We start from the raw sequence: 26895 nt of genomic DNA, 5'->3' as shown, positions 1-26895 counted from the left end.
AATTTACAGCTATCTTGAATAAACAGATTTGTTTTGTAGTTGTTTGATATATCTTGCCTGGCAATGATCTATCACAAGAGTCTTGAAGTTCCAGAACTGTGCAGCAAAACCTTTCCCAATGGTCAGCCAGTCTCCCCCTTTATTTCCTGGTGGCATCTGAGAAAGCATTGGTGGTGGAGGTACTGCTTTAAAAAAAATCAGACTGGCTGGGGTGGTACCACCCAGGAGCTCTCAGTGACTTCCACTGCTCTTGGGCATTCCTAGCCATCTTCACTGGAGAACACGGGGGCAGGTTTGAGTGCTTGTGTCCACCTACCTCCTCTGATCTCCAGTTCATGAATATTATCACTGATGGTTAACTGCTCCAGAAGTCCGTATAGCTAACCATGATGTCTATACACATACTTTTGTTATTCAGTTCTGCAGTGAAGTAGTTAACTGTCTCATCTACTATTAGAAGCAAGTCTTATCTTGGGTAGATACCCAATACAAATGATGCTGTTATTCTGTTCAATGCAAATTTTTCATAATACTATTCTGTAAAAGGAAGTCTTCAGAAAAACAACAGGCTTTTTCATTTTTCCAGATTCTTTGTGCAGTTGTGTAATATACTTTCAAGTGAGATAACAGAAAATAACATTCTGTTATTGCAGAACTAATGTCAGTAGAGCCATGCACCTCAAGACCAGCATGAGTATGTTTATCCATCGTGTATGTTGTGATAATGTGGGCTGCATCCTTTTCAGTCTCCAGTATGATTTTCTCAAGTTCAACCAATTCAAATTAGAAACAAAGTACAGAAGCAATAATAGCAACTTTTCAAAGTAATAACGAAATAAAACACAAGAAAAGTAAAAATAGTAAAATTTAATACATGTGCTATATTTTTAAGTTACTGGAATAAAAATGACCACAAGATGTAGGAAATAAAGAATAATGCTACTTGTTGGAGACTGACAGTTGAAAACGTCTTTATCAGAAGTTAAAGAGGCTAACTTCAGACATGTATACAGCAAAGGCCTGTAGAATCTTGAATCTTAATACAGAGACCTAATGCTTGTATAGTATATCTTAGTGTTTCCTTAGCTCATTATGCATCTCCTAGGGATTTTTGCTGAGAATTCTAACAAGAACAGTTGCTTCTAGGCATTCACTAGATTTTTCCAATTGGAATTTTACTATTTAAAAAGTCCACAAATTCTGAACATTATGAGGGTATTCTAATATTTTTACACCGTGTTCACAAGCATCCAAAACCTCCAGCCTTTAACATATACAAAAATTAGCACACGAATGCTCAGCATTTCAAATAAAAATGTTCCATATGTTCTGCCTGTGAACTGGGTTACCAAGGGAAAGATTTGAAACCTTAACATAGCATTATATCGAGTAGCAGCATAAATTGGTCACAGTAATACTGCTCTCACTTACAGCCAACCTGAAGTATTTGCACCAGCACATGTGCTTGTGAAGCTGTTGTAAGGTAGTGCTAGCATTGCAAGATGACAAAGCTGTGAAACAACTGCTGCTGTACCTGATCCTTACACATTTATAGACTGGCCCAGTTTGCACATAACGCCAAGCCAAAACATGGCTTAGTGCAAACAAACAAACATTTGCTTTCTGGAGCATATATATTATGCCACAACACTCCTCAAATCTTGCTGATGCTTAACCTATGCCTTTGACCATGGTTTGACTTAATGTTATGCCTGAACCATAGTTTATCTGCTGCAGACAAACCAAGAGGTAAATCAAGGACAAGACAAACCATGAGTTTGGGTTTGGATGTAACACAAAGCCAATTTATGGCTGAACCCTTTTAGCTGCAAACACTGAGGGAGGATTGCTGCAGCGCAATCTTTACTTCAGGAACCTGAATGTTTGCTCTTTTGCACTAAGTCATGGTTTGGCTTAGTGTTAAATGCAAACCAGGTCAATGTTACATCTAGTATTTGATTAGACTGTTAGCCATTACATAGAGTACACATGGCTTAGGATAATCACTTATGGTGGTATCCAACTATTTCATACTCAGAGCAGACCCACTGAAATCAATGGACTTATTAGTAATGACTAATAAATTGAAAGGCAGGTTCATGCCAAGACATTTTGCTAACAGACACTCTTATTCTGGCCTTGTATTTAGGTGGGCTGTACTCTAATTAGGTTCTAAATTGAAAACACAACAGACATGTAATATAGCCTGTTAAGTACTGTATATAGTATTCTTTTCTTAGACAAAGACATTACAACATGATGAAAAGTTAAATAAATAAATGCCAGTTAAAAACACATTTATAATTTTCTCTGTGCAATTTCGTACCCATATGAAAAATATCACTGATCTCTGCACATCTGCATGAGTCACCCCTCAAAACTCTGCCAAAATAATACTGACAACAAAAATTAAAGAAAAAAAAGGATTTGCTAATGAATTCAGTGCTTCAAGGCTATTAAAAACAATATTTAAACTTTTAGTTTTTCTTGCAGAACAGTGACCCAACACGTAAAAGCCAATGATGAAAATGTTTATAATAAACTATTCGATTTTCAATTGCTGAATGACCCTTAGCAGAAATGGAATGTGTGAACTATACTTTTCAACATACAGTCTGAAGGCAAGTTGAGAGAATGCCAATAGCTTCTCACTGTGCCATTTTCAATGGCAAAGAAATAATACAGCTTTAAAATAAGCTGCACAATACTCATTATCTTAACCCTTTCACATGAAAGTGTGTAAAAGCAAATCAGCAAATAAATTCTAAAAGTGATTTATAGGTTATATTATCCCTATTACACGTTGGGCGTAGAGCTTTCATCCACATTTCCGTTCTCTGTTTTGAACTTCTTTCCAGAAGAGTTGTAGCAAGTGATGTAAATGTTTGGATGCAATGTATTAGCCGATTGAATTTCTGCATACTAATAATGGTTTGTTCCTTGTTGCTTTTTTACAGTGCTTGTAGCAAGAGACGGATCAGATGTCTATTCCTTTAACGAGGGATGCCTCCAATGTGATGTTGAACTCCTGCAAAGTCTGCAACACACGAATCAAGGAATTCACTAGGGTATGATACTTTATGAGCGCTGTATCCTCATACATCTGAGCTGTGATGGGGCAGTCTGCCAGCAAGGCAATCCAATGGTGCAAGAGGTGATCTCTGTAAGGGAATGTTTTGAAATTTCAAACAAGTTATAAAATCTTTTTAATTCTTTAAAAAAGAAACTTATCACATTTCCTGGTATTTTAGTATCACAATTCTTCTTAATACCACTACCAGTTAGTACTGACAATACTAGGTTTAACTGGTGTGAGTTTTTAAAAACTGAACTCTAGGTCAATCTTTTGGCTCAGTATCATTTCTTATTTGCTTCATATCTGAAATAACTTGGAAAAACATGGCCACTCGCTCTATCCAAAATGACTGGCACTTGATGCCAAAGCTATACCTAGCTGTGGTGGTACAGAAGGACTGGCAACTACAGGGGCATCTAATGCAATACAGTTAGGGCAGGCCTATCTTGCTATTCTTATTCAATAGCAATCCCATTATTATAGGTTACTACTAAACGGCCAGTATGCAAATTAGAAGCCTCCATACTGGCTGAATTGTTAGTTGCATAGAACACCAGTCTTACCCTGCCATGTCTCCTTTCTGCTGATTTCTAGGCTCCATAATGACCTTTACAGAAGCCACATCAGGCAACATCAGTTCTGCTGTGTTGCCAGCACAGCAGAACTGGCATACATTTTGTTGCACTGGCATTCTAGATCAGCCTGAGGCCGTGTCCTGGCTATACCTTTACTGCTGCAGGAATCCACAGCAATAGGCTGCCCTACGTCAGTGACAATTAGAGAGCTAGAAAGGATTTTAAAAACAATCCTGTAGCCAAATTCTCCCAAGAAAGCGTCATCTCATTCACCAATCAACTTACACAATTCAGACCACAATGCACCACAGACAGACTCAGGGGAGCTTCGAAAAGGTGTTTACAAGGCAAATTGCTTTAAAACGGCCCAAGCCACATACTGGAAACCATTAGGGGCACTGCTAGTTTGATTGGGAAATGCTCAGTTGTACAAAATTTGCAGCCATGAAGCAATCTTATGGAAAATTTAACTGGGTACATCTCCATGCCTTGATCCTTGTTGTGATGACCCTGATTTTCCCAATGAGGGATGCAGAAATCAAGGCCTATGCATGTGAAAGGCGCTTTCTGATTTCAAAGGGCTATAACTAAGGTATAGAAAATGCCACACCATTCTCCATAAATTTCTTATAACTGTGCCCTGAAACCAAAGAGCTTATTTGCTGCCTCTGTGGTTCCAGGAAAGACTGTTTCACAAAAATTTCTGATTTGTCAATTTTTGTTTTGTAGCTGGTGTTTATTGTAGATCTGAGCCAGTGTGGTATAACAGATAGAGTGTTGGACTATGACCTGGATGACCAGGGTTCAAATTCCTACTCAGTTATTAAGCTCACTGGGTAACCTTGGGACAGTCACTGTGTCTCAGCCTAATCTACCTCACAGGGAAGTAGTGAGGATAAAATGGGGAGTTGGAGAACCATGTGCACCATCTTGAGCTCCTTGGAAGAAACTGTAGTACAGTGGTACCTCAGGTTAAGTACTTAATTTGTTCCGGAGGTCCGTACTTAACCTGAAACTGTTCTTAACCTGAAGCACCACTTTAGCTAATGGGGCCTCCTGCTGCTGCCGCGTCGCCGGAGCATGATTTCTGTTCTGATCCTGAAGCAAAGTTCTTAACTTGAGGTAATATTTTTGGGTTAGTGGAGTCTGTAACCTGAAGCGTATGTAACCCGAGGTACCACTGTATATATACATGTAATAAATAAATAAATCTAGCCTCTAATATAAAATAGTTCATCTCCCTCTTCAGATTAATTCTTCTACTATTTGGAAAAATACTTTCATATCCCCTCTCAGCCTTGGTGTTTTTTTTTTTTTGTTTTGTTTTTTTTTTTGTAAACTAAGTGGATCAAGCACTTTTAATCTCCTGTCAAGATAAATCCCAGTGATCGTGTTCTAATTTCAAATTTCCAAAGTGGCAGAATAAGTGTAAGGATGTGTAATTTGGTCAAAGGACTCAAAATCTGGACATCAAAACAGTAATAAAAGAAAACTGATCAGTGTGAAAGCAACTCTGTCACATTAGACCAGGCAATTATATACAAATGAAAATATGCTTATGGAAATACAATACCTGGCTCCAAGGCACACCAACATCTGAAACTTGCCATCTTTCCCAATGTTTCTAGGAGTGTTGTTGATGGCTGTGACAAAGCGACAAAAACTCCTGGCCCTTTTCTGCCAGTTTTCCTCTGGGACCAATTCATTTTGCTCTAGAGCCTCATAATATCCTTGTGCTTTTTCTGGAGACAGAGTCATATAGCATAATGATCAGATCAGTAGAAAAACTCAAAACCTTCCTCACATATTGGTGGCAGTATAATTATTTATACAATTAATAAAATATTTGAAGATGGCTATAATTTCACTTCTATTTTCCAGTCTAAACATACCCACTCCTTCAACCTTTTCCCATAAGAAGGTTTTCTGTACTTACCTAGAAAGTCCCAAATGAAGACATTTTTGAAGAGCCTGGGGGATTTAAATCCATGCTGAAACACCTGCTCAAGAGCTGAGACAAGCCCACCTTCACCACACAGCAAAAGTGTTAAACTGCCTCTCTGCCAATGGGATATAAAATAAATATTAGTTTTGAGATGTTTACCCATGGTATATTATGAATATATCTGTCAAATTACTGTGGCTTTTAAAAAAGACTACCAATAGTCTGCACTGACTGAGTTTATCAGTTAGTGGCACCCATTAGAAAAACGCTCAATAATAAGATTTCAACGACAATCAGATCTCACAGCAGCTACCATTTACTCACTTTATGAAATTACAAGTCAGCATTATTACTGATGAAATACCTTTCCACCCTGATTATGTTCACACACACACACACACACACACACCCCTTTGTTCACTGCTGTTCAACATGGATAAGAAGCTCTCTCTGTGCAGAGCAACAGAAAACAAAGCACCCATCCTTGGACCTTCACTTCTGTTTGATGAAGAGCTGGAGAAAATGAGGTGCCTTGATCAGGAAAGGACACTGTTATTTATAAAATGAGTACTACAGTATAAGTATAACACAAGACTGTTGTTCCACTTCGTGGCCTTTGGCATGTGAAATCCCAAATTTTGTCCCCTAGTGCTTTTACTTATACATGAAACCACCAGGGAAGGTCATCCAGAGGTTTAGGGTAAGATGCCATCAATTTGCTGATGACATTTCATTTTTTCCATCATTGAAAACCCAGGGAGGCCAAGGAAATAATAAATTAGTGTCTGGCATCGGTTCTGAAGTGAATTGAACCTTAATCCAAACAAGGTAGAGGTACTGTTGTTCAGGAGTTTTGAAGATCTGGAAGAAGATGCCTCAAACATCCTTATTGGAACATGTAATTCTAATGTTGTTTAACTTCACTGGCTACTTATTTGTTTGCTCAGTTTGAAGTACTGGTCTTAGCCTTTAAAACCCCAAATGGACTGGGACCAGATTACTGCAAGGACCATCTGCCTCACAGGCCCTGTTCTCTGCGTCATCAACATCTCAGATGTAAGTAAGCACACGAGACGGGGCCTTCTGGATGGTGGTGTCATGGCTCTGGAATGCCCTCCAGTTGGAGATTCATTAGCCCTCCTTTTTACTGGTCTTTAGTTAGAAACTGGAAATATATTTGACAGCCTTTTAATATGTAATTTCTGTTACTGCTTTTATATGAAACAGTTCTTAATTTGTAATGCTACTGGTTGTGTGTATATATATATATATATATACACACACACACTATATATATATATATATATATATATATATATATATATATATATGCACACACACACACATATATATTGTGTGTGTGTGTGTGTGTGTATATATACACAATATATACAATACATACAATATATATATATTTGTAATCGAGACTAGGAGCATAAATAAATATGAGGTACAAATGTTAAACAAAACCCAATATACTGGATATCACAAGACAGCATATCTAGTACTACAAATCAGAACAAATAGAGAAGGGGTTGTCCAAAAAAGTACCAAATGGGATACTATGATCTTTGTGATCAAGGCACAGCTGACAAATTCAAACAATTGGCATACTTTTTTATCAGACTTAATTCTAAGGCTTGGTTCTGATATAATACTGGATCCAGGGTTAAGCGACTGACTGCAGACTACAGGAGTGCATTCTATTCTCACATGCAAATTTTCCTGCCCCCTTTCACCTGGGTCCAAAGTTATTTATGACCTTTGTTAATCCTGGTTAAGACAAACACAATTTTGGATTACAAATTTACTGAAGAACTCTGATTAAAACTGACATCAAGAAGAAATGTAGCTGCAAGAGTCTGTATTTGGCTATACATAATTCCCTTCAACTCGTCAGCTGCATGTGCACATCTGTGACACACTGTTCTGCTCAATGAAACATTCTTGTCAATTGTAGCTATGGTCTTTCATAAACTAACTAGCAAACACATAAATATAAACAGAGAAATATTATCAAGCTCAATGACAATGCTCACCTCTTTCTCTGGCTTGTGGAAATGTTTGACAATTCCATTTACTGCTTCACCAATAGATTCTTGTATTTGACCTGTGTTTAACTCTGTGCAAGAAGGAAAACATGTATTTGTTTAAGCAATTATTTGTTTTTCACTTGGCCAGGGACTTTAGAAAGGAACTAGATCCAGGCTTCTGCTTTTTACATTCTAAAATAGGACAGATTTATCAACATTTGTGCATTTATCTTTTGTAATATAGGGTTTTAGAAGTAATGAGTAAAACCCACCAAGCTGCCATATAGGGAACAGCTACAGCTACTTTATTGGGTAAATAATGTTTGAAGGTGAAGGGGGAAACATTACACAGAGGTTGAAATCTTGATAAATTAAATGAGAAAGCCTCCAACAGCAAGCACTGGTTACAACAGTAGTTTGTAGATTAAAATCAACTTACCGTATTTTTCGCCCTATAGGACGCACTTTTCCCCTCCAAAAATGAAGGGGGAAAGTGTGTGTGTCCTATGAAGCGAGTGCAGGCTTTCGCTGATGCCTGGAGAGCGAGAGGGGTCATGCGCACTGACCCCTCTCGCGTTCCAGGCTTCAAGGAAGCTATCCGCAAGCCTGCGGAGCCCGGCGGGAACTCCTGCTGGGCTATGCAGGTTTGCAGATAGCTGCCTGCAGTCCGAAGCCCAGGGAGCGCGGCGCTGTGCACCCCAGGCTTCGGGCAGCTCTCTGCAAGCCTGCAGAGTCCAGCGGGAGTTCCCACCAGGCTCTGCAGGGCTTGCGGACAGCTGCCTGCAGCCCGAAGCCCGGGGAGCATGGCGCTGTACACCCCGGGCTTTGGCCAGTGCAGCCCTCTGTCTTGCTGTTCCAGCTTCGGGATGGCTGCACAAAGCCTCCGCAGGGCGGCGGGGTGAAGGCACCCCGCCGCCCTGCAGAGGCTACAAAGGATGTCCCCGAAGCCTCAAGCCTTTGGATTGCAGCTGCGCTCCAAAGGCTTCAGGAAGCAGCGCTTCCCCCCCCCCCAGCCCCACAAGCTCGGGGGCAGCGGCAAGGCCTGCTCTTGAACACACCTTGAACGCACCTTGTTTTTGAGGGGGAGAACAAGAAAAAAATTTTTTTTCCTATTCTTCCCCTCCTATGGTCCGGTGCGTCCAATAGAGGAAAAATACAGTAAGTGTTCTCATCCTTTCCTTTTCCCTTTGCCCCATCACCAGGAATGAGACTGACTGACATATTGTCAAACAAGCTGCAACAAAAGAATATTTAAGTAACCTAATGAAGATTTAAAACCAGAGTACTTCATTGCTTTTGAGATGGTGGAAGCAAGACATGCAACAAAATGTTGCAGAGTGGAGACCTGTTCAAAATTCCAACCTGTCAGCCATTCCCTTTTTTCAGGATAATCATCCCCACCTCGCACAAGTCAGTCAGTCAACATTTCATTCTCACTGAGCTATTTTTGGGTTTGTCCCCCATAGGATTCCCCCCCTATAGACTTTTTGTACTTCCACAAACTGTGGGGCTCCCCCAAGTCTACTAATAAGTGTATGGATGATGTTTTGGCTACATAAATAACTACACTCAGAGAACTGAGTTTGCTATTACTATATGTAAGATTACTAGTAAAATGTTTTTTCAATTTAACCAGCTTACTTGGTTTGTTGTTTGGTGATATTGTAACGAATCTTCTAATCATACTTGGGGACTGCTGCAAAGGCGGAGTTCTGCACTGCCTTTCATCTACCTCAGAATGGGATGTCAGCAATTCTCCAACCAGGATCCTCTCTAAACTGCCATCATCCATCCCTTTTCCAAGCCACCTCCCACATGGAAACCTAAAGACATGAAATAAGAAAAAAGACACATGATGCAGCTCTTAATCCCAGATTTTAGCAAGAGGCTATACATTAAGTGAATCAGTAAAATGGCTTTTATTTCATGCTGGGCATGTTCCATTTACTAAAGTTTCTCATCCCTGCAAGACTGGTGCAGCACAAGAATTGAACAGTATTAATCACAGGAGGAGTTATGTAACTGACTAATCCTCAGGGGCCACATACATGTGCTGTTGGAAACAGAACTCTGAATCTTCTGGACCATAAGCAAACAGATATTTTGGACAGCCAACAGATTGATTGGATTTATTGACCAAATTGGATCTGAACCAAAGGAACACAAACCAATGACTTTCCCACTCCCACGAGGCCCTGGCAGCCTCTTGAAAAACCTATCACAAGAGTCAGAGGACCCTGAAAAATGGGGCAGACTGGGGGGGGGGCTGAGAGGAAAGGAGGGGTTTGTTGGCATTTAGGTGGAGTCATCATTTGTAAGCAGGAACTCCCACTGACAGATGATGCCTCCACCCAATTTTCAGCATTCCCTACCAGCTCCCCTGTGCCACAGCCCATGACTCTCAGAAGAGGTGTTTCAAGGGAACCTGGGGGCTGCTGGGTCTTGGAGAGGTGGGAGAGTCACCTTCCACCAACCCCCTTTGGCTAATATTTCTCTGGATGCAACCAAATGTAATTAATAATGTTCATTAGATATGAAACTTCTTTGAGACAGGGCTTTTTTTCAGAACTCACCAGAACTAAGTTCTGGCAGTTCTCAGGTGGGTGCCAAGGGAGAACAGGGGAGGCATTTATGGTGAGTTCTGGCACCTTTTTCTAGAATAATAATAATAATAATAATAATAATAATAATAATAGTAGTAGTAGTAGTAAATAATACAGTGATACCTCGGGTTAAGAACTTAATTCATTCTGGAGGTCTGTTCTTAACCTGAAACTGTTCTTAACCTGAAGCACCACTTTAGCTAACGGGGCCTCCTGCTGCTGCTGCGCTGCTGCTGAACGATTTCTGTTCTCATCCTGAAGCAAAGTTCTTAACCCGAGGTACAATTTCTGGGTTAGTGGAGTCTGTAACCTGAAGCATCTGTAACCTGAGGTACCACTGTAATTTATTATTTATACCCCGCCCATCTGGCTGAGTTTCCCCAGCCACTCTGGGCGGCTCCCAATTGAGTGTTAAAAACAATACAGCATTAAATATTAAAAACTTCCCTAAACAGGGCTGCCTTCAGATGTCCTTTAAAAATAGGATAGCTGCTTATTTACTTGACATCTGATGGGAGGGTGTTCCACAGTGCGGGCGCCACTACCGAGAAGGCCCTCTGTCTGGTTCCCTGTAACCTCACTTCTCGCAATGAGGGAACCGCCAGAAGGCCCTCGGCACTGGATCTCAGTTTCCAGGCTGAACGATGAGGGTGGAGACGCTCCTTCAGGTATACAGAACTAAGGCCATTTAGGGCTTTAAAGTCAGCACCAACACTTTGAATTGTGCTTGGAAACGTACTGGGAGCCAATGCAGATCTCTCAGGTCCGGTGTTATATGGTCCCGGCGACCACTCCCAGTCACCAGCCTAGCTGCCGCATTCTGGATTAATTACAGTTTCTAGGTCACCATCAAAGGTAGCCCCATGTAGAGCGCATTACAGTAGTCCAAGCGGGAGATAACTAGAACATGCATTACTCTGGCGAGACAGTCCGCGGGCAGATAGGGTCTCAGCCTGCGTACCAGGTGGAGCTGGTATACAGCCGCCCTGGACACAGAATTAACCTGCGTCTCCATGGACAGCTGTGAGTCCAAAATGACTCCCAGGCTGCGCACCTGCTCCTTCAAGGGCACAGTTGCCCCATTCAGGACCAGGGAGTCCCCCACACCCGCCCTCCCCCTGTCCCCCCAAAACAGTACTTCTGTCTTGTCAGGATTCAACCTCAATCTGTTAGCCGCCATCCATCCTCCAACTGCCTCCAGGCACTCACACAGTAGTGTGTGTGTGTGTGTGTGTGTGTGTGTGTGTGTGTGTTCTCATAGCTTTACTAGTGTATACAAATAAATATCTATTGTACATTGACAGTACCGTATATAAATTTGTGTGTTTAAATTTACAAGAAAGCACTCTAAATCATACAAGTCAATAGATAATTCAGCTTAATTCCAATTTCAGCGAACATAAGCTTATAGTGGATATAAACAAGAAGAGGCATCAAATCATACTCTGTAAAACAGTGTATATTTTTATTTACAGATGAGCTTTATGAGAAACAAGTCTTGTGCTACATTAGAATAGGTATCAGTAACTGATTTGGTCCCACAGGGCAAGAAAAGGAATACCTATCAGACTTAAGTATTTTGAGCAGCAACAGGCTGATTTTACAAAGGAAGTTGATGCAGTTATGATACAACATTTTCAATACATCCTTTCAGGCAATCCATAAAAAAGCTGAAATGCTGCTTACTTGTAAGTGTGACCCGTTACTTCATTTCTCACCATGACATATTCCACAAGCCACTTTGCATACAGTCCAGAATTATCATGTCCTATTTGTACTGTGGTAAGCTTTCCCAGGTTCTGACACTGAAAATTAGAAAAGGGGTGGGGGGAAATCTGCTGAATCAAAACAGAAATAAAACATCACAGTGACCACAGTCTAATGAACAGAGCAATAATATCCAAACTTAGCAATGACTAAACACAATGCCACATTTTAGAGAAAAAAGCAAGTTTACAAACCAAACGGTAAGGGAACTTTTAAAATAACACAATGGAAAGTCTGTAGAGATAGTTTTACACGTCCCTCTCCAGCTAACATATTTAAATCATAATTTTCTATAGGTTTGCTGGGCTCTCATGGAAAGATTCCAAAAGGAAGATACATGCAATTTGTATTATACAGGTGCACATATATTTCAGGTTTTGAACTGCCCTGTGATCTTCAGATGAAGGGCGATATGCATATTTAATTAATAATAATAGTAAAATAATAGAAAAAGTCCCCAGCAATCTTCTGATTTTTGACTTCTTTTTAATTTTATCTTTAGGTAAGGCCATACCTCAAATGTCATCTCCAGTGTATTCCTTGGAATGTGTAGGACTCCTGTTTCACCCAGTTCTCCTGAAATGCAGATCCATGGGTTGGCTGTGAACATTGAGCCACCAAGTTTTTTGCTAGGAATGATCAATATATGGTATGGAATCACTGTAAAACAGAACAAAAAAACAATTTGGCTGAAACAAGTTGTCCAAGAACAAATGCAAATACAAATGAAACAGAATAACAAATACCCATTATACTATATTCTTAGGCAGAAATATCACCCGCTAGGCTTGATCTCAGACTCCCAGGGAGTGAAAGAAAAATCACTGAAAGCTTATTTTGGACAGACAGACAGAAGCGTACCAATGGAGTCTAGTGATGTTAAAACAGGTCCAACTATGGAACAGAAAAGCAACAACCCGTGAGTAAGGAGGGACTTTTCACAATTGGAGTCTAAATTAATGGAAATTTGGCTGAAAGCGGAGAGATGTTAAAAGGAAGTCCGTCTTCCGCTGCTATTTAAATTTCAAAGCAAAAAGAGCTGGAGGAGTGGAGCCATTGTAGAGGCTTTTTAAACCATCTGATTTGAGCACCCATTGAAGCTGCTTTTAGACTTAATTTATTTATTGGATTTACCTTCTACTTGGACTGTGTTAATCTTCTTCTTTGGGAACTACAAATTTTGACTGAGAAGCCCAGGTACTTGGGCTGCCTGAACAGCAGAACTGTCAGTTTGCAGATTTGGCTATTGTGTATTTGGACTTGCAACATTCAGAGCATTTTTAGACTTGCTACTTTGAAATACCAGTTGACACTTGTCAGAAACAATGTTATGCTGTTAACACCAACTCTGCTAAAGCTACTGAAGGTCTTTGGACATTAAATTTGACTTTATTGATCTTATTTGATTTGACTTCTTCTCTCAAGACATTCCAAGCTCCCTCTAGAGGATTTTGGACTTACAGCAGTGACACTACTTTACTTTCTCTTTCCTTTCCTCCTATTTGACTGTTTGCTCTTGGGCTGCTGTATTCTCATGGGAGCTACCCAGCTTGACCTTGACTCCTAGATAAAATTGGAATGAGCGGCACAAGAAAAAGGGGAGCAAGAACTAGACAAACAACTTTAACCTCAGCCTTACAGACACGTAGATCATCTGTACCTACCCTGCCGGTAGCAGGGGAGGAAGAAATTGTGTCTACTCTGCCGTTGGCAGGGGAAGAAGAAACTGAGCAGTTACAGTTGGAAGATATGGCCTCAGGAGCAACTGCTTCAATTTTAGAGAAAATCTATGAAAAATTGGAGTCTTTGGATAAAAGAGTAGAATCTTTGGACAAGAAAGCGGATGAACAAACAGCCAAAATTGATCAAAATACAGCTTGTCTAAACAAAATAATGGGACAGGTGACACAGAACGTACAAGCAATTGGGCAGTTAACTGAGGCCACTGAAGAGAATCGTAAATTGGCCGAGGCTACTAGCCAAAAAGTTGAAAATTTAGAACAAGAGGTAAAACCATTTTGTAAACAAGTTGGAGAGCAACAGATGTATTTGTCTATGATAGAACTGCGGAACCGGGAAAACAATTTAAGGTTAAGGTCAATACCAGAAGCTGAAGAAGGAAATTTAGTTGAGTTCCTGACCAAAGAATTTTCCAAGTTCTGGCCTATACAGGAAGAAAAGGACTTTAAAATTGTATCGGCTTTCAGACTTGGAAGATTTGCAAAGAAAGATAAGCCCAGAGACTGTTTGATAACTTTGAGATCGAAGGAGCAAAGGGACAAGATTTTGGGTTTACACTACGGAAAGTCACTGGACATCTTGGACAGAAGAGCTGAAATTTACAAAGATATCCCGAAACAACTGCTGGACCTTAGATCTGCCTATCTTGAATTGGTCAGATTGTTAAGGAGCAACTCAATCATTTTCAGGTGGGAATTTCCTCAGGGATTATCCTTCACCTTCAGAGGGAAGAAAGTCAAGATTAAAACACTTGAAGACAGAGATAAATTTCTGATTGCCTACGGAGAGGACCTTCAGAAAGGAATCGAAACACCTTTGGGGCCTGGAGCATCTGCTGTACCTTCTTCCTTGGAACCTGAAGATCTAGAGAAAAAGATACCACCCCTTGAGAAATAACAGATTTGTTCAGGATGTCTCTGCAACTGCTGAGCTGGAATATTAATGGGTGCAATTCTCCGGAAAAAAGGAGGAAGTTATTTTATATATTGAAAAAAGAACAATTGGACATTATTTGTTTGCAAGAAACACATGTGACTAGGCTCCATAAAAAAGTGCTAATAAATAAAAGATTAGGCCAAGAATTTATTTCTTCGGACCGAGTGAAGAAAAGAGGAGTGGTGATCTATGCAAAGGAGAGCCTATCACCTAAATTTTTATTCAAAGATGAGCAAGGAAGAATTTTGGCAATTGAGATACAATACCAAGGAGAGAAATTTTTGATATTAGGAATCTATGCACCAAATGAAGGGAAATCGGAATTTTATAAGAAGTTGCATGAGAGTGTCCTGGACTATCTGGACTATGACAACATCATTATGATGGGAGATATGAATGGCGTGGTATCCACCAACATGGATAAGTCACAAAATCAAAATCTTACAAAAGATGGCAGACTACCAAAGACTTTTTTTGAACTGACTGACAATATGGACTTGATTGCCATTTGGAGGACAAAGAACCCCTTGGGAAGAGAAGGAACATTCTTTTCTGAAGCCCAACTGACATGGACGAGAATCGACCAAATATGGATATCTAGAGGTCTGGCACCTAAGATCGGAAAGGTGGAAATCTGCCCAAAGACCTGCTCCGACCATAATGCCATAAAGATGAATATGACACTACTACCAACCGGCTCCTTTAGATGGAAGATGAATGACAATTTGTTTAGAGATCAGGAGATTACCAAGAAAGCCCAAAAAGCTCTGAAGGATTATTTTGAGATAAATTTGAATACTACAGTGGAAAAAAGAATAATCTGGGATGCAAGTAAGGCAGTGATGAGGGGGTTCTTGATACAACAGAATGCTGTAAAGAAAAGGACACAAAATGAGAAAAAAGATAAGATTTTGGAGAAAATTAAAGAATTTGAGAAGAAGTTAAGATCTAATCCGAAGTCACAGCCGATTCTGAGAGAAATTAAACTCTATCAAGCACAATATTCTAAATTGATAAACCAGGAAATAGAGTGGAAAGTTAAACTAATGAAACAAAGAACATTTGAATCGGCGAATAAATGTGGGAAACTGCTAGCATGGCAGTTGAAGAAGAGACAAAAACTAAATACAGTTACAAACTTAGAGATTGAAGGAAGAAACATTCAGAACCCTGTGGATATTAGAAAGTGCTTCCAGAGATATTTCAAAAAATTATATACTCAAGGGCCGCAAGATGAGGCTGAGATAAAACAATTTTTGAAAAAGAATGGACTATCAAAATTGTCACAAGAAAATAGAGTAATCCTGAACTCTAAAATAACACGACAAGAGATTGAACAAGCCATTCAGAACATGCAATTGGGCAAATCTCCAGGGCCAGATGGGCTCACCTCCAAGTACTATAAGATATTGAAAGACTATTTGATACAACCATTGTTGGAGGTTAGCAATGAAATTTTGGAGGGGAAGAAGGCGCCGGAATCGTGGAAAGAAGCTTTTATCACATTGATACCAAAATCGGAAACTGAAAAGACTCAACTTAAGAACTACCGCCCCATCTCTCTTCTAAATGTGGATTACAAAATATTCGCAGACATTTTAGCAAGTAGATTTAAAAAAGTTTTGAATCAGGTAATTCATAAAGATCAGGCAGGCTTTCTCCCAGGCAGACATTTGTTTGCTAATACAAGGAACATAATTGATATTTTGGAACTTTTGCAAACAAATATCAATACAAAAGCAGTCTTAATTTTTATAGATGTGGAGAAGGCCTTTGATAATATTTCTTGGAAATTTATGAAGGGAAATTTGGAAGGGATGGGGGTGGGACGGAGTTTTGGGAATGGGATTGATGCAATTTATTCAGAACAAAAGGCTAAACTGATAGTCAACAATGTGATTACAGAAGAGTTCAAAATTGAAAAAGGAACACGACAAGGCTGCCCGATTTCCCCATTGTTATTTATTTCTGTCCTGGAGGTGCTCTTGAACATGATCAGAGGGGACCGGTTGGTGGAAGGTATTCAGGTCGGAGCGAAGCAATATAAACTTAAAGCGTTTGCAGATGACCTAGTTCTGACCCTACAGGAGCCAGAATCTAGTACGGAAAAAGTATTACAACTGATTCAAGAGTTTGGTCGGGTAGCGGGATTTAAGTTAAACAAGCAGAAAACCAAGGTATTGGGGGGAAATTTGACAGTTACAGAGTCAGAACAGTTTCAGAAAGAGACAGAGTTGAATGTGGTTAAAAAAGTAAAATACCTAGGGGTAAACATAACAGCAAAAAATCTGAGTCTATTCAAAGATAATTATGAGAAATGCTGGGCAGAAATTAAGAAAGACTTAGAAAGTTGGACAAGATTGAAACTTTCCTTGTTAGGCCGAATCGCTGCTGTAAAGATGAATGTATTGCCGAAAATGCTTTTTTTATTTCAAACATTACAGATTGTGGACAAAACAGAGTGTTTCCGAAAGTGGCAGAGAGATATTTCCAAATTTGTCTGGCAGGGCAAAAAGCCCAGAATTAAGTTTAAGATATTAACTGACGCGAAAGAAAGAGGGGGCTTTGCCCTGCCAGACTTAAGGCTGTATTATGAATCAGCAGCTTTTTGCTGGTTGAAAGATTGGCTGCTTCTCGAGGACACTGATGTTTTAGATTTGGAAGGTTTTGACAATGCGTTTGGCTGGCATGCATATTTATGGTATGACAAGGTTAAGATTAATAAGAATTTCAAGAACCATATTGTCAGAAAAGCAGTGTTTAATGTCTGGACAAAATACAAAGACTTATTGGAAAATAAAACTCCAAGGTGGCTTTCACCACTGGAAGCTAAGGCCCGGAAAAGACCCAATATGGAGGCCAAATGGCCGAAGTATTGGGAAATCTTAGAAAAAGATGGAGATAACTGGAAATTGCAGAGTCAGGAGAAAATGAAAGACAAAGTGCGGGATTGGTTACACTATGCTCAGATTAAAGAAGTTTTTAAACTTGATAGAAAGTTAGGATTCCAGGTGGAAAAATCGAAGCTAGAAACTGAACTGTTAGAGCCTAAGACTAAGGTACTTTCAAGAATGTATAACTTGCTGTTAAAATGGAACACACAAGATGAAATGGTTAAATCGGCTATGATAAAGTGGGCACAGGACATTGGGTATAATATCATGTTTGAGGACTGGGAAAAGTTGTGGACTACTGGGCTGAATTTCACTGCATGCAATGCTCTGAAAGAAAATGTAATGAAAATGATATATAGATGGTACATGACCCCAGTCAAACTTGCAAAAATATACCACTTGTCTGATAATAAGTGTTGGAAGTGTAAGGAAAATGAAGGAACGTTCTTTCACCTTTGGTGGACTTGCCCCAAGGTGAAGGCTTTCTGGGAAATGATATATAATGAACTGAAAAAGGTATTTAAGTATACCTTCCTTAAGAAACCAGAGGCCTTCCTTTTGGGTATTGTTGGCCAAGGGGTGTTAAAGAAGGATCGAACATTTTTTATGTATGCAACAACAGCAGCAAGGATACTCGTTGCCAAGCACTGGAAAACACAAGATTTACCCACACTGGAAGAATGGCAGATGCAACTGATAGACTATATGGAACTGGCCGAGATGACTGGCAGAATCCGAGACCTGGGAGAGGAGACGGTGGAAGAAGACTGGAAGAAATTTAAGGATTATTTGCAAAAATATTGTAAACTGCATGAATGTTAAGGAGGATGCTTGATCATAAACAATTTGGCACAATCGAATTAGATGAAGTGAATTATGAAGATAAGTTAAATTCATGGAAAAATCAATTTTTTAGACAATGATTAGGCTAAACTAAATGTTTTAAAGAGTGAAATGAACATATCTAAAATTTAAGATATAACATTGGAAAACTAGATTCTAAGGTGGGGACAAGGTGATAAATTGCTGGACTAATGTTTTTTATAATTTTGGAACGTAGGAGCGGGAGATGTGAGGAAGTCCAAAGAGGATAAGAAAATATGTTATAAAATGTGATATTTTTGTATGCTTTGTTTTTTGTGTTGTAATTAAAAAACCCTTAATAAATATTATAAAATAAAATAAAATAAAACAGGTCCAACTATGGCTCCCAAAGCAGCATGTCTTTCAAAAGAGAACTGAGAACTAATGACGGATCTCTCACAAGGGGAGCTCAGAAGAGAGCATAGGAAACTTATCATACTCATGCTGAGTATGAAGATGAACATAAAAAGGCAGGTAGGAGAAGGATAATGCAGAGAACTTATAAGGAAGCATACAAAATTGGCAGTGTTGGAGGTAGGGAAGATTTCAAATGCATTGCAATATGCTAATCAAAAATACTAGAATGTATCGATGAGGTCTCACTGCTAATTTACCATACAGAATTATTATAAAACAGAAATTTGTTTGAAATATATTTCCTGCAGACAAAATTATAGTAAGTTCACACACTAAAAAAACAAACAACCATGGATTTTACACTTTGCAGAGTTACAAATTATATCATCTCATGAAAGGGGTATTGGTAGACTCCCAGCATGAGATATCTGTATGCTGTTATAAAATAAATGAGGCTATACGCATGTGTCAAACATGCTTTAAACCCTTTGAAAAGTACAGTGGTGCCCCGCAAGATGAATGCCTCGCAAGACGAAAAACCCACTAGACGAAAGGGTTTTCCGTTTTTGAGGCGCTTCGCAAGACGAATTTCCCTATGGGCTTGCTTCGCAAGACGAAAACGTCTTGCAAGTCTTGCAATTTTTTCGCTCCCCCCCTTTTTCTAAGCCGCTTAGCCGCTAAGCCGCTAATAGCCGCTAATAGTGCTAATCCGCTAATAGGGTTACTTCGCAAGACGAAAAAACCGCTAGACGAAGAGACTCGCGGAACGGATTATTTTCGTCTTGCGAGGCACCACTGTAACACAACAATTAAAAGCTATACTTACAGATAGTTGTAAAAACATTGGTAAAACAAAAGTAATCAACAGCATTGAATGACAGGAGGTGATACAGAAATTGCTCTTTTTCATCATCACAGCGGAGGAATGCATAGCGCTTGTAGAGTTTTCTGACAAAGAAAACAAAATTATATATTACTATAATAAGACTTCCCAAACAGAGGGTTGCTGGCATTTACAATGAACCAATCAATATGTGTATCATGTAACCACTAAAGTTTTGACTTCTAACTACCTTACTCCACAGATGTTTCATGTAGGCTTGCACCCACCTTACAGACAACGTTTCAATTAGGAATACAGTGGTATCTCGGTTTACGAACTTAGGTCCGTTCTTAGACCGAAGCGTTCTTAAACCAAAGTGTGTGCTTTCCCTAATGAAGCCTCCCACTGCCGGTGTTCAGCTTCCATTTGTCTTCCAGGGCAAAGTTCACTAACTGGAACACCTACTTCTGGTTTTGCGGAGTTCATTGTCTGAAGTGTTCGTTAACAGGGCTGTTCATAGACCAAGGTACCACTGTACTATTCCCCACACCTTTGCTGTACAAAAAAATAATTTAAATTTTCTTTTTAAAATTATCATGATTTTAGCCCCCTGTGGTTTGAATAGTTTGGAAGCAAAGCTGATGGAGGCTCAAAAACCAGGGGAAGCAGAAGGAAAGGCCACAGGAAATATAGTGCCTTATTACAGATGAGTATTCTCCCCTTCGGCTACACCTTCTTCCATCCTTTCCCCATTTGCTCACCTATTCTTATTCACAATTTCCTGCTCTTTCCATTCCCTTTCCCTACTTTCCTTCACCACAGTCCTCATCAAAAGATTTAATGTTATTGGAAAAGTTGAGTTTAGGAAGAAAATCAGAGTATCCAAATATATAAAATAATTGTACACAATTTACAGCACAATCCTTTGTGTGTACTCAGGAATAAGCCCTATTAAGTTCAGTGGAAATTATTCCCAGGTAAGTGAATATAGGAATGCAATCTTACTCGGTCATGAGAGTTTTTATGGAATGCAAACTACCATGCACAAGCATTGTTTGTTACCTTAATTTTCTAGTTATATTTACCCCCATTCATTGCCTTGATCAATGTGCTGATGTAATTAAAAAGTGAGAAAAATGTAAAGAACAGAAAATTCATTCCTATAGTACCAGAACATATGCTAAGGGAATTCCTCTGCTATAATGTGTTTAGAACCTACCCTGCCTCTAAGGTGCTCACAATAGCTCACATCAGGATTATCCCATTATAGTAATTTTTCATAAGAGTTATATTTTTCAAAGTTGAAACCAACAGTCTTCCAGTTTAAGATAGCTGAAAGAAATACTGTTTTGGAGATGTCTTCATCTAGTTTATTTTGGACTTTCTGACCATCACTATACAAAATATATAGCAAAGGGAATGAACCCAAATTTTCTGAATGCAAACTTATGTATGCCCTCTTTGTTCCAAGCCTATCCTTTTTCAAGATTATTCTGTTTCTCAAGCAGCTTTATCAGTACCTGATAAAATCATATACTGTGTTATCTATTTTCTTTCCTAAAGGCTATGGCAAGTCTATTTAAAAAACAACTACCACAAACCAACAGATCTCCGCTAACCTCAAGCTGGACTCAACTTACTTTGTGAGTTCATGATCAGAAAGAAGGTGTTTCAGGTGGCGGGAAAGTAATTTCTTTTCCATAGAGAGCCGAACCCAAGCTCGAGCCTTACCAACATCAGTTTTGATCTCACTTATATTCTGGATATGCCTGAGAAGGAAAAGCAGGTTATTGTGCTGTCCTACTTTTTACTGAGTTAGAAAAGAAGCTGACAGGAATGCATTGCACAGTACCCCAGGCGACCCAACAGAAAGCCTTCCAGATATTGCTGAACTACAACTCCCATTATCCTTGATTATTAGCTATGCCGGCCAGGATTGATAGGAATTATAGTCCAACCATATCTAGCAGGCATACACTGGCTACCACTGTAATAGACATTACAGTCTAGTATTTTATTTACAAGTCTGCCCCATTCACCTATAAAGTCAGAGTGTTTAGATTTTATTCAAATTAAGCTAGTGGGTAAAGAGAACTTGGCACTGCCCCTGCCTATCTCTTACATCATTGCATTCCATTGCTTCAAACAATCTTCTCATGAGCCTAGGTAGCAGAACTGAGCTGCAAGAAAAATTGAATGAAGCAATGAAACTCAGTGAGGAAAAGTGGGAGAGAGGGCAGGGTTTAGTTCCCCACACCCATGTGCTCCACTGCATGTCGAAGAAAAAGAAAGACTGATTGCTCCACACACTCCTTTATGGAGCAAACCATGAATAAATACTGCTGCCCTCTTTAGTCTGGGCCTAAGATGACATCAACAAGCAACTAAAGTAGCAGAAATAACCGTAAGCGCAAGTAAATATTGAAGTAGGATTTAAAGAGGTTTTACTAACCAGTGAAAGGAATATAAAATTGTGCAGGATGAACATCCCTCTCCCTCAAAAAACACAAGATATACCTAAGTGATCTTACTATCTATCTTTAGCACAGTTGATATCGAGGATAATAATTAAAAATAATGAGAATTTGCTTTGTTTTCATTAATGGCTAGGAACTCTCTTTATGCGAGAATGTTATATTCAGAAAGGCTGAGTGACTTGTTAGATATACACACAGCAAATTGGTAATCATATTCATGAAATGTTTGACTTCTAGGCCTCAGCATTAATCATTGTTTCCAGAAGAGAGAATGTTATTAGAAAGCTGCTAGCTTTGTAAATTCCTCCCAGACAAGGAAGGTATGAAGCAAAGTCAGTGGGGGGGGGGGTGGACTGGAGAGACAGGGATGGCCAGACAGAAACCTGGGGGCTGGATAGAGAGCCTTCTGGTAGCCCCCATGTCTTAGTTTTCCCTCCCTGTAATAAAATATTTATCAGCAATGACTACAACAGCAATGTCATATGACATAAAAAGTGTACCTGTCTATATTTCTCTATCATACAACAAATGCTCAATAGATTATTAGTTTGTTCTGAAACCATTTACTTCTTCCTGCTCAGCATATATACCTACTGAATCTAACTGCTACAAAAGATAAAGCACTCTTGTTTTTTTTGCATTCTGTGCTTATTCATATATTTAAGCTATTTTATACACTGCTTAATTACTAAAGGTAAAATAAGACAATCTTAATACTTGCCACTTGAGAGTAGTTGCCATATTAATGTACTACATATGCTAAAGTCTACTTAAAATGCATGAAATGGACAGGCACTCAACTAACTCATTCCATCAGTGGAAGGATTTCTGCTTGCTCAGCAGAACTTTCCCCCTCCTGCGCCCCCTAAATCTGGTCTGGGTATTCTCCAAAGTCTGTGGAGCAGCTTTCGGGTGTGCACACAGAGATGGGGAGGAAGTTCTACTGTGCAAGTGGAAATCTCTGTGTTGATGGAACAAGTTAGTTAGTTAGTTGGTTGGATGCCACTTTTTAACTTTCAAGCTCAACTTGTTAACTGGGTTTTTCTTCCACAGTACACACATACATGCAGACACACCAGCCCTGGCTCCTTTGGGACAGAGGACGGGGCAGAAATTTAACAAATATAATAATAAACTACCCTTTTAAGTTCATTCCATGCATCCAATGGAATAGACTTGCCTATAAATGCTTATGATAAAATAGACTTAACCTAACCAATTCCTACAGCTTCACACAATTTTGAATTAGGCCTTTTCTCCACAGAGTGAGTTTAATTTACAAGAAGTCATTTCACTGTAAAAAGAAAAACAGACACTGACTTTTAATCACTTAAGGAGAACTTTGGAAGAGAAGAACTAGAATTGCAATCCTCAACTTGCTTACTAGGAAGTAAAACCCACTGAACACAATGGACCTGCTTCTCAGTAACCATTCTTAGGATTGCACCGTCCATCTCAAATCAGGAAAAAGAGGCTAACTAAAAAAGCTAACAGGAGCTATTTTAAAGTCAGCTGTACTTAAAATATTGATAAACCTTTCATGAAAGTTTTGTGTTTTTGTTGTTTTTTAAAACCAACCTCATGTCTTGGATGAGAGATACTCTTAAGGGAGACATTGCTGGGCTGGCATCCGACTTCCTTCTTTCTGAATCAAGTAGTATTCCTAAATTAAATATAACCTTTTGTATTAGTACAAATATTGATTTGTATTTACATTGGTAAATGCTTTCCATTTTAGCAATGCACTTAGTCAGCAAATGAATATTTGGGCTTACTGCAAACATTCACAAGAATCTAGCAGCCAGCCCACAGGGCTCTTTTGGATAGTCTGGAGGTTGCTGACTCCCACTGTGGAGGAAGAATCCCTGGAGCTCTAGATGATATGCTTCTAGATATGACCCCTGCCCATCTTGGATCCAGATGATAGTTAATGTGTAATTGCATGAGGGAGTGATCACTGCCACCTATGGCCACTCTTAAAAAATATAGCCCTGGACCCATTGGTTTGGACTACCAACCAGTTCCAAATATTCTCACTATAGGGAAGGTCGTGGCAGGTTTTGAGACTGAATCACACTTAGTCACCCTGATGGAAGAAATGTATTGTGATCAGGTGACTTGGCTTCAGCTTGTGTACTCCTTCAGAAAGAGCATGTTCATAGTTGGGGGTGCTCCTGGATACATATTTTTTTGCTGTAAGCTCAGGCAGTCTCAGTGGCTAGGAATGCCTTTTACCAGCTAAAGCTATGGACATTCTTGGACAGGGACAGCCTGGACACAGTTATGCATGCACTGCTAATCTCAAGACTCAGTTATTGCAGTGTATGTGTGGTTACCCAGGAGCCAGGTCCAGAAGCTCACCTGGAGCAAAATGCTGCAGCTAGACTGTTCCTGGGGACAGACTTCCACCAGCACATAGTTTGCACTGACTGTTCATATGCCCACCTTAAAGACCACCTGATTCCTTGTTCTTCTGCCCAATCAAGGACGTCCTCAGAGGAGTCACTATTAGTTATCCCCATGAGTCAGACATACAGCTTGTGTGCTGTGGACCTAACTCCCAGTCACGATCGAACAAACCTGTTCTCTGTTAACTTCTGGCACTTAGTGAATACCTTTTTATTTCAGCAGGCATTTTTCTGATTTTATGGTTAAGTTTAACTGATTTTATCTCATTTGTATCTTTTTTGTATTCTTATTGTGCAACACTTAAAAGACTTGGTGTGAAATAATAATATACATTGTTGAAGTTAATAAAGAAATATAACTTAATAAATCTGTGTTTGGTGCAATCACTCTTTTGTGACTTTTTCTTTCTCAAAATGGAGAACACTGTTCATAACCTTCATACAAACTAACAATACCTGAGGTACTGAAGCTTCCGGATGTAGGTTTTCGCTGTCTATTTTCTTGGTAATGTAACAAATGTGACCACAAAGCAGACTTCCCCTAAGATTTAAAAGAAAGATTATCAAATGCAGCATAAATTACTAATTTTGAGCATTATTCATATCTTTAGTTTTATTTCAAAAATGTTCCATATTAAATCATCAGATACTACTGTACCGAGACAAAATCTCTAAAACAAATCTACACACCAACCTTTTCCTATATTCACTAAATGATTCCATTAAACTGCCAATCAGCCTAAAGCAAGCTATACACATCAACTACTTCCACTCCGACCACATATTCTCTATTGTGTACTCCACTACCCAGTCATTTCATATCACAATAAGTCTGAGAAAGCAATATAAATATAAAATGCAGTACAGTATTCAAAGGCATGCAAAACTGGTATGTTATCCAGATTAACCTAGCCTTTGTTGAAAAGGTTCTCAACTTTACTGTAACCTACCTTTGATAAAGAGAAATTTAATAAGCTATCACCAACGTGTGTGGCAATACTAGTGTTGTGTTCTTATGACACTCAGGTGGGTGTCCTCCACTTGTCCTATCAGCCCCGGCCAGAATGGCCTATCGTCAGAGATTTATGCAATTTGTAGTCCAGCAACAGCTGCAGAGCTATAGGTTCCCCATTCCCATCAGATCATAATCAAAAGGAAACCCATCCCTCAATAAGGGACATGGTAATGTTGACAGACCAACTTAAATTCTACTGCCAGTCTCTGCCGAGCTGGGCAGATTTTACTATGCTGTTTTTGACAGACTTAATTTACTCTGGATATTTGGGTTATTCTTTATAAATCCAAGGCTACAACCCTATGTCTACTCAAACTTGGGAATAAGGCCCACTGGATTTAATGGGACTTATTCCCAATATACGTTCACAGGTACCTGCATGCAATCCTACCGAATGCCACTACATTTATTCTAGGACAGACTTCTAATTAAAGTGCCATTTTATGTTTATTTTCTATATTCCTGAATTTATCTTCTGTTTTCCTGTTTTGTTTTAACAGAATTTGTTTGCTCCTGGTTTGTCCAAAGCTCTGGTCAAATCTCAAAGTCTTGCCAAGACACTTGAATTTGGATATAATAAAATACTGTACAGTACAATACAGAGGTAACGCATGTGCATGATCTTACTACAGCTAAGCTTCTCATTCTTTATGAAACCCTGATAAAACTGGGGCACCATTTCCTAGCTGCAGATTCAATGGATCCCCACTGGCCTCAGATATAGAAAGGAAAGTCTGCACTTCATCTACGTTGTCGCCAGCTTCCAAAATTTGATTCTTGACCTTGAACCAAATCATGGAACTGTTCCTCATCAGCCAGCTACTTTCCCTTGTAAACAATGCACGGCAACCCATGCATGCTCCCCAAACCCTTCTGCCTGCTTTAAAGCATCCACGTCTTTCTTGTAGAGAAGTTGTCTTCCAGATCGTGGCTTGGGCTGCCAGATGCTGAGTCCAATCTTAACACATTAGGTACCAGTGTCCTGGCTCTTTCTATCGCCCAGAACAACAGAATTCTAGACAACCTTTCAGAAATCCTTGCATAACTGGATGTAAAAAAAGTGGTAGCACTCCTAAGCAAGAACTGGATGGCCTAGTCTCTCATGATTGTTACAAATTTAATTCCTGAGTGGCACAAAGACCAACCAGCACGTGGGTTTGTCCAGAGCAATCTACAGATCATCAAAAATACTATCTGAAAGCTGATATCTACCTAGCATAATAGGACATAATGAAACCCATTCACTCATTTGTTGTAATAGGACCCAATTTGGCTCCTGTCACCCTTCCCCAGCATTCCAGACTAAGTGTTCAGGTTAATAGCAGCAGGGTGATTATATCTGTAAGAGAGAACTCATTATTTCAAAGAGAAACATGCTATAA

General features: G+C 39.4%; 1 protein-coding gene across 6 annotated transcripts in view; it reads right to left on the bottom strand.

Annotated features, from left to right (window-relative positions):
• Positions 1-852: 852 nt before the first annotated feature.
• DENND5A (DENN domain containing 5A) overlaps positions 853-26895 on the bottom strand; it is a 66406-nt gene continuing 40363 nt past the window's right edge. For all 6 annotated transcript variants that reach the window (XM_081840158.1, XM_081840159.1, XM_081840161.1 and 3 more), the window contains 11 exons: positions 24955-25039; positions 23669-23753; positions 21254-21382; positions 19617-19738; positions 12514-12659; positions 11919-12037; positions 9271-9452; positions 7636-7718; positions 5588-5711; positions 5225-5393; positions 853-3161 (listed from right to left, as the gene is read on the bottom strand). In XM_081840158.1, the coding sequence (XP_081696284.1) occupies positions 2978-3161; positions 5225-5393; positions 5588-5711; positions 7636-7718; positions 9271-9452; positions 11919-12037; positions 12514-12659; positions 19617-19738; positions 21254-21382; positions 23669-23753; positions 24955-25039 (1428 nt within the window). In that variant the 3' untranslated portion in view covers positions 853-2977. The remainder of the gene's footprint in view (positions 3162-5224; positions 5394-5587; positions 5712-7635; positions 7719-9270; positions 9453-11918; positions 12038-12513; positions 12660-19616; positions 19739-21253; positions 21383-23668; positions 23754-24954; positions 25040-26895) is intronic.

The sequence above is a fragment of the Podarcis erhardii genome (genome assembly GCF_964252035.2).
Source record: "Podarcis erhardii genome assembly, chromosome: 1".
NCBI lineage: Eukaryota > Metazoa > Chordata > Lepidosauria > Squamata > Lacertidae > Podarcis > Podarcis erhardii.
The sequence above is the reverse complement of the archived record's forward strand: the minus strand, read 5'-3'. Positions and strand labels throughout refer to the sequence as shown.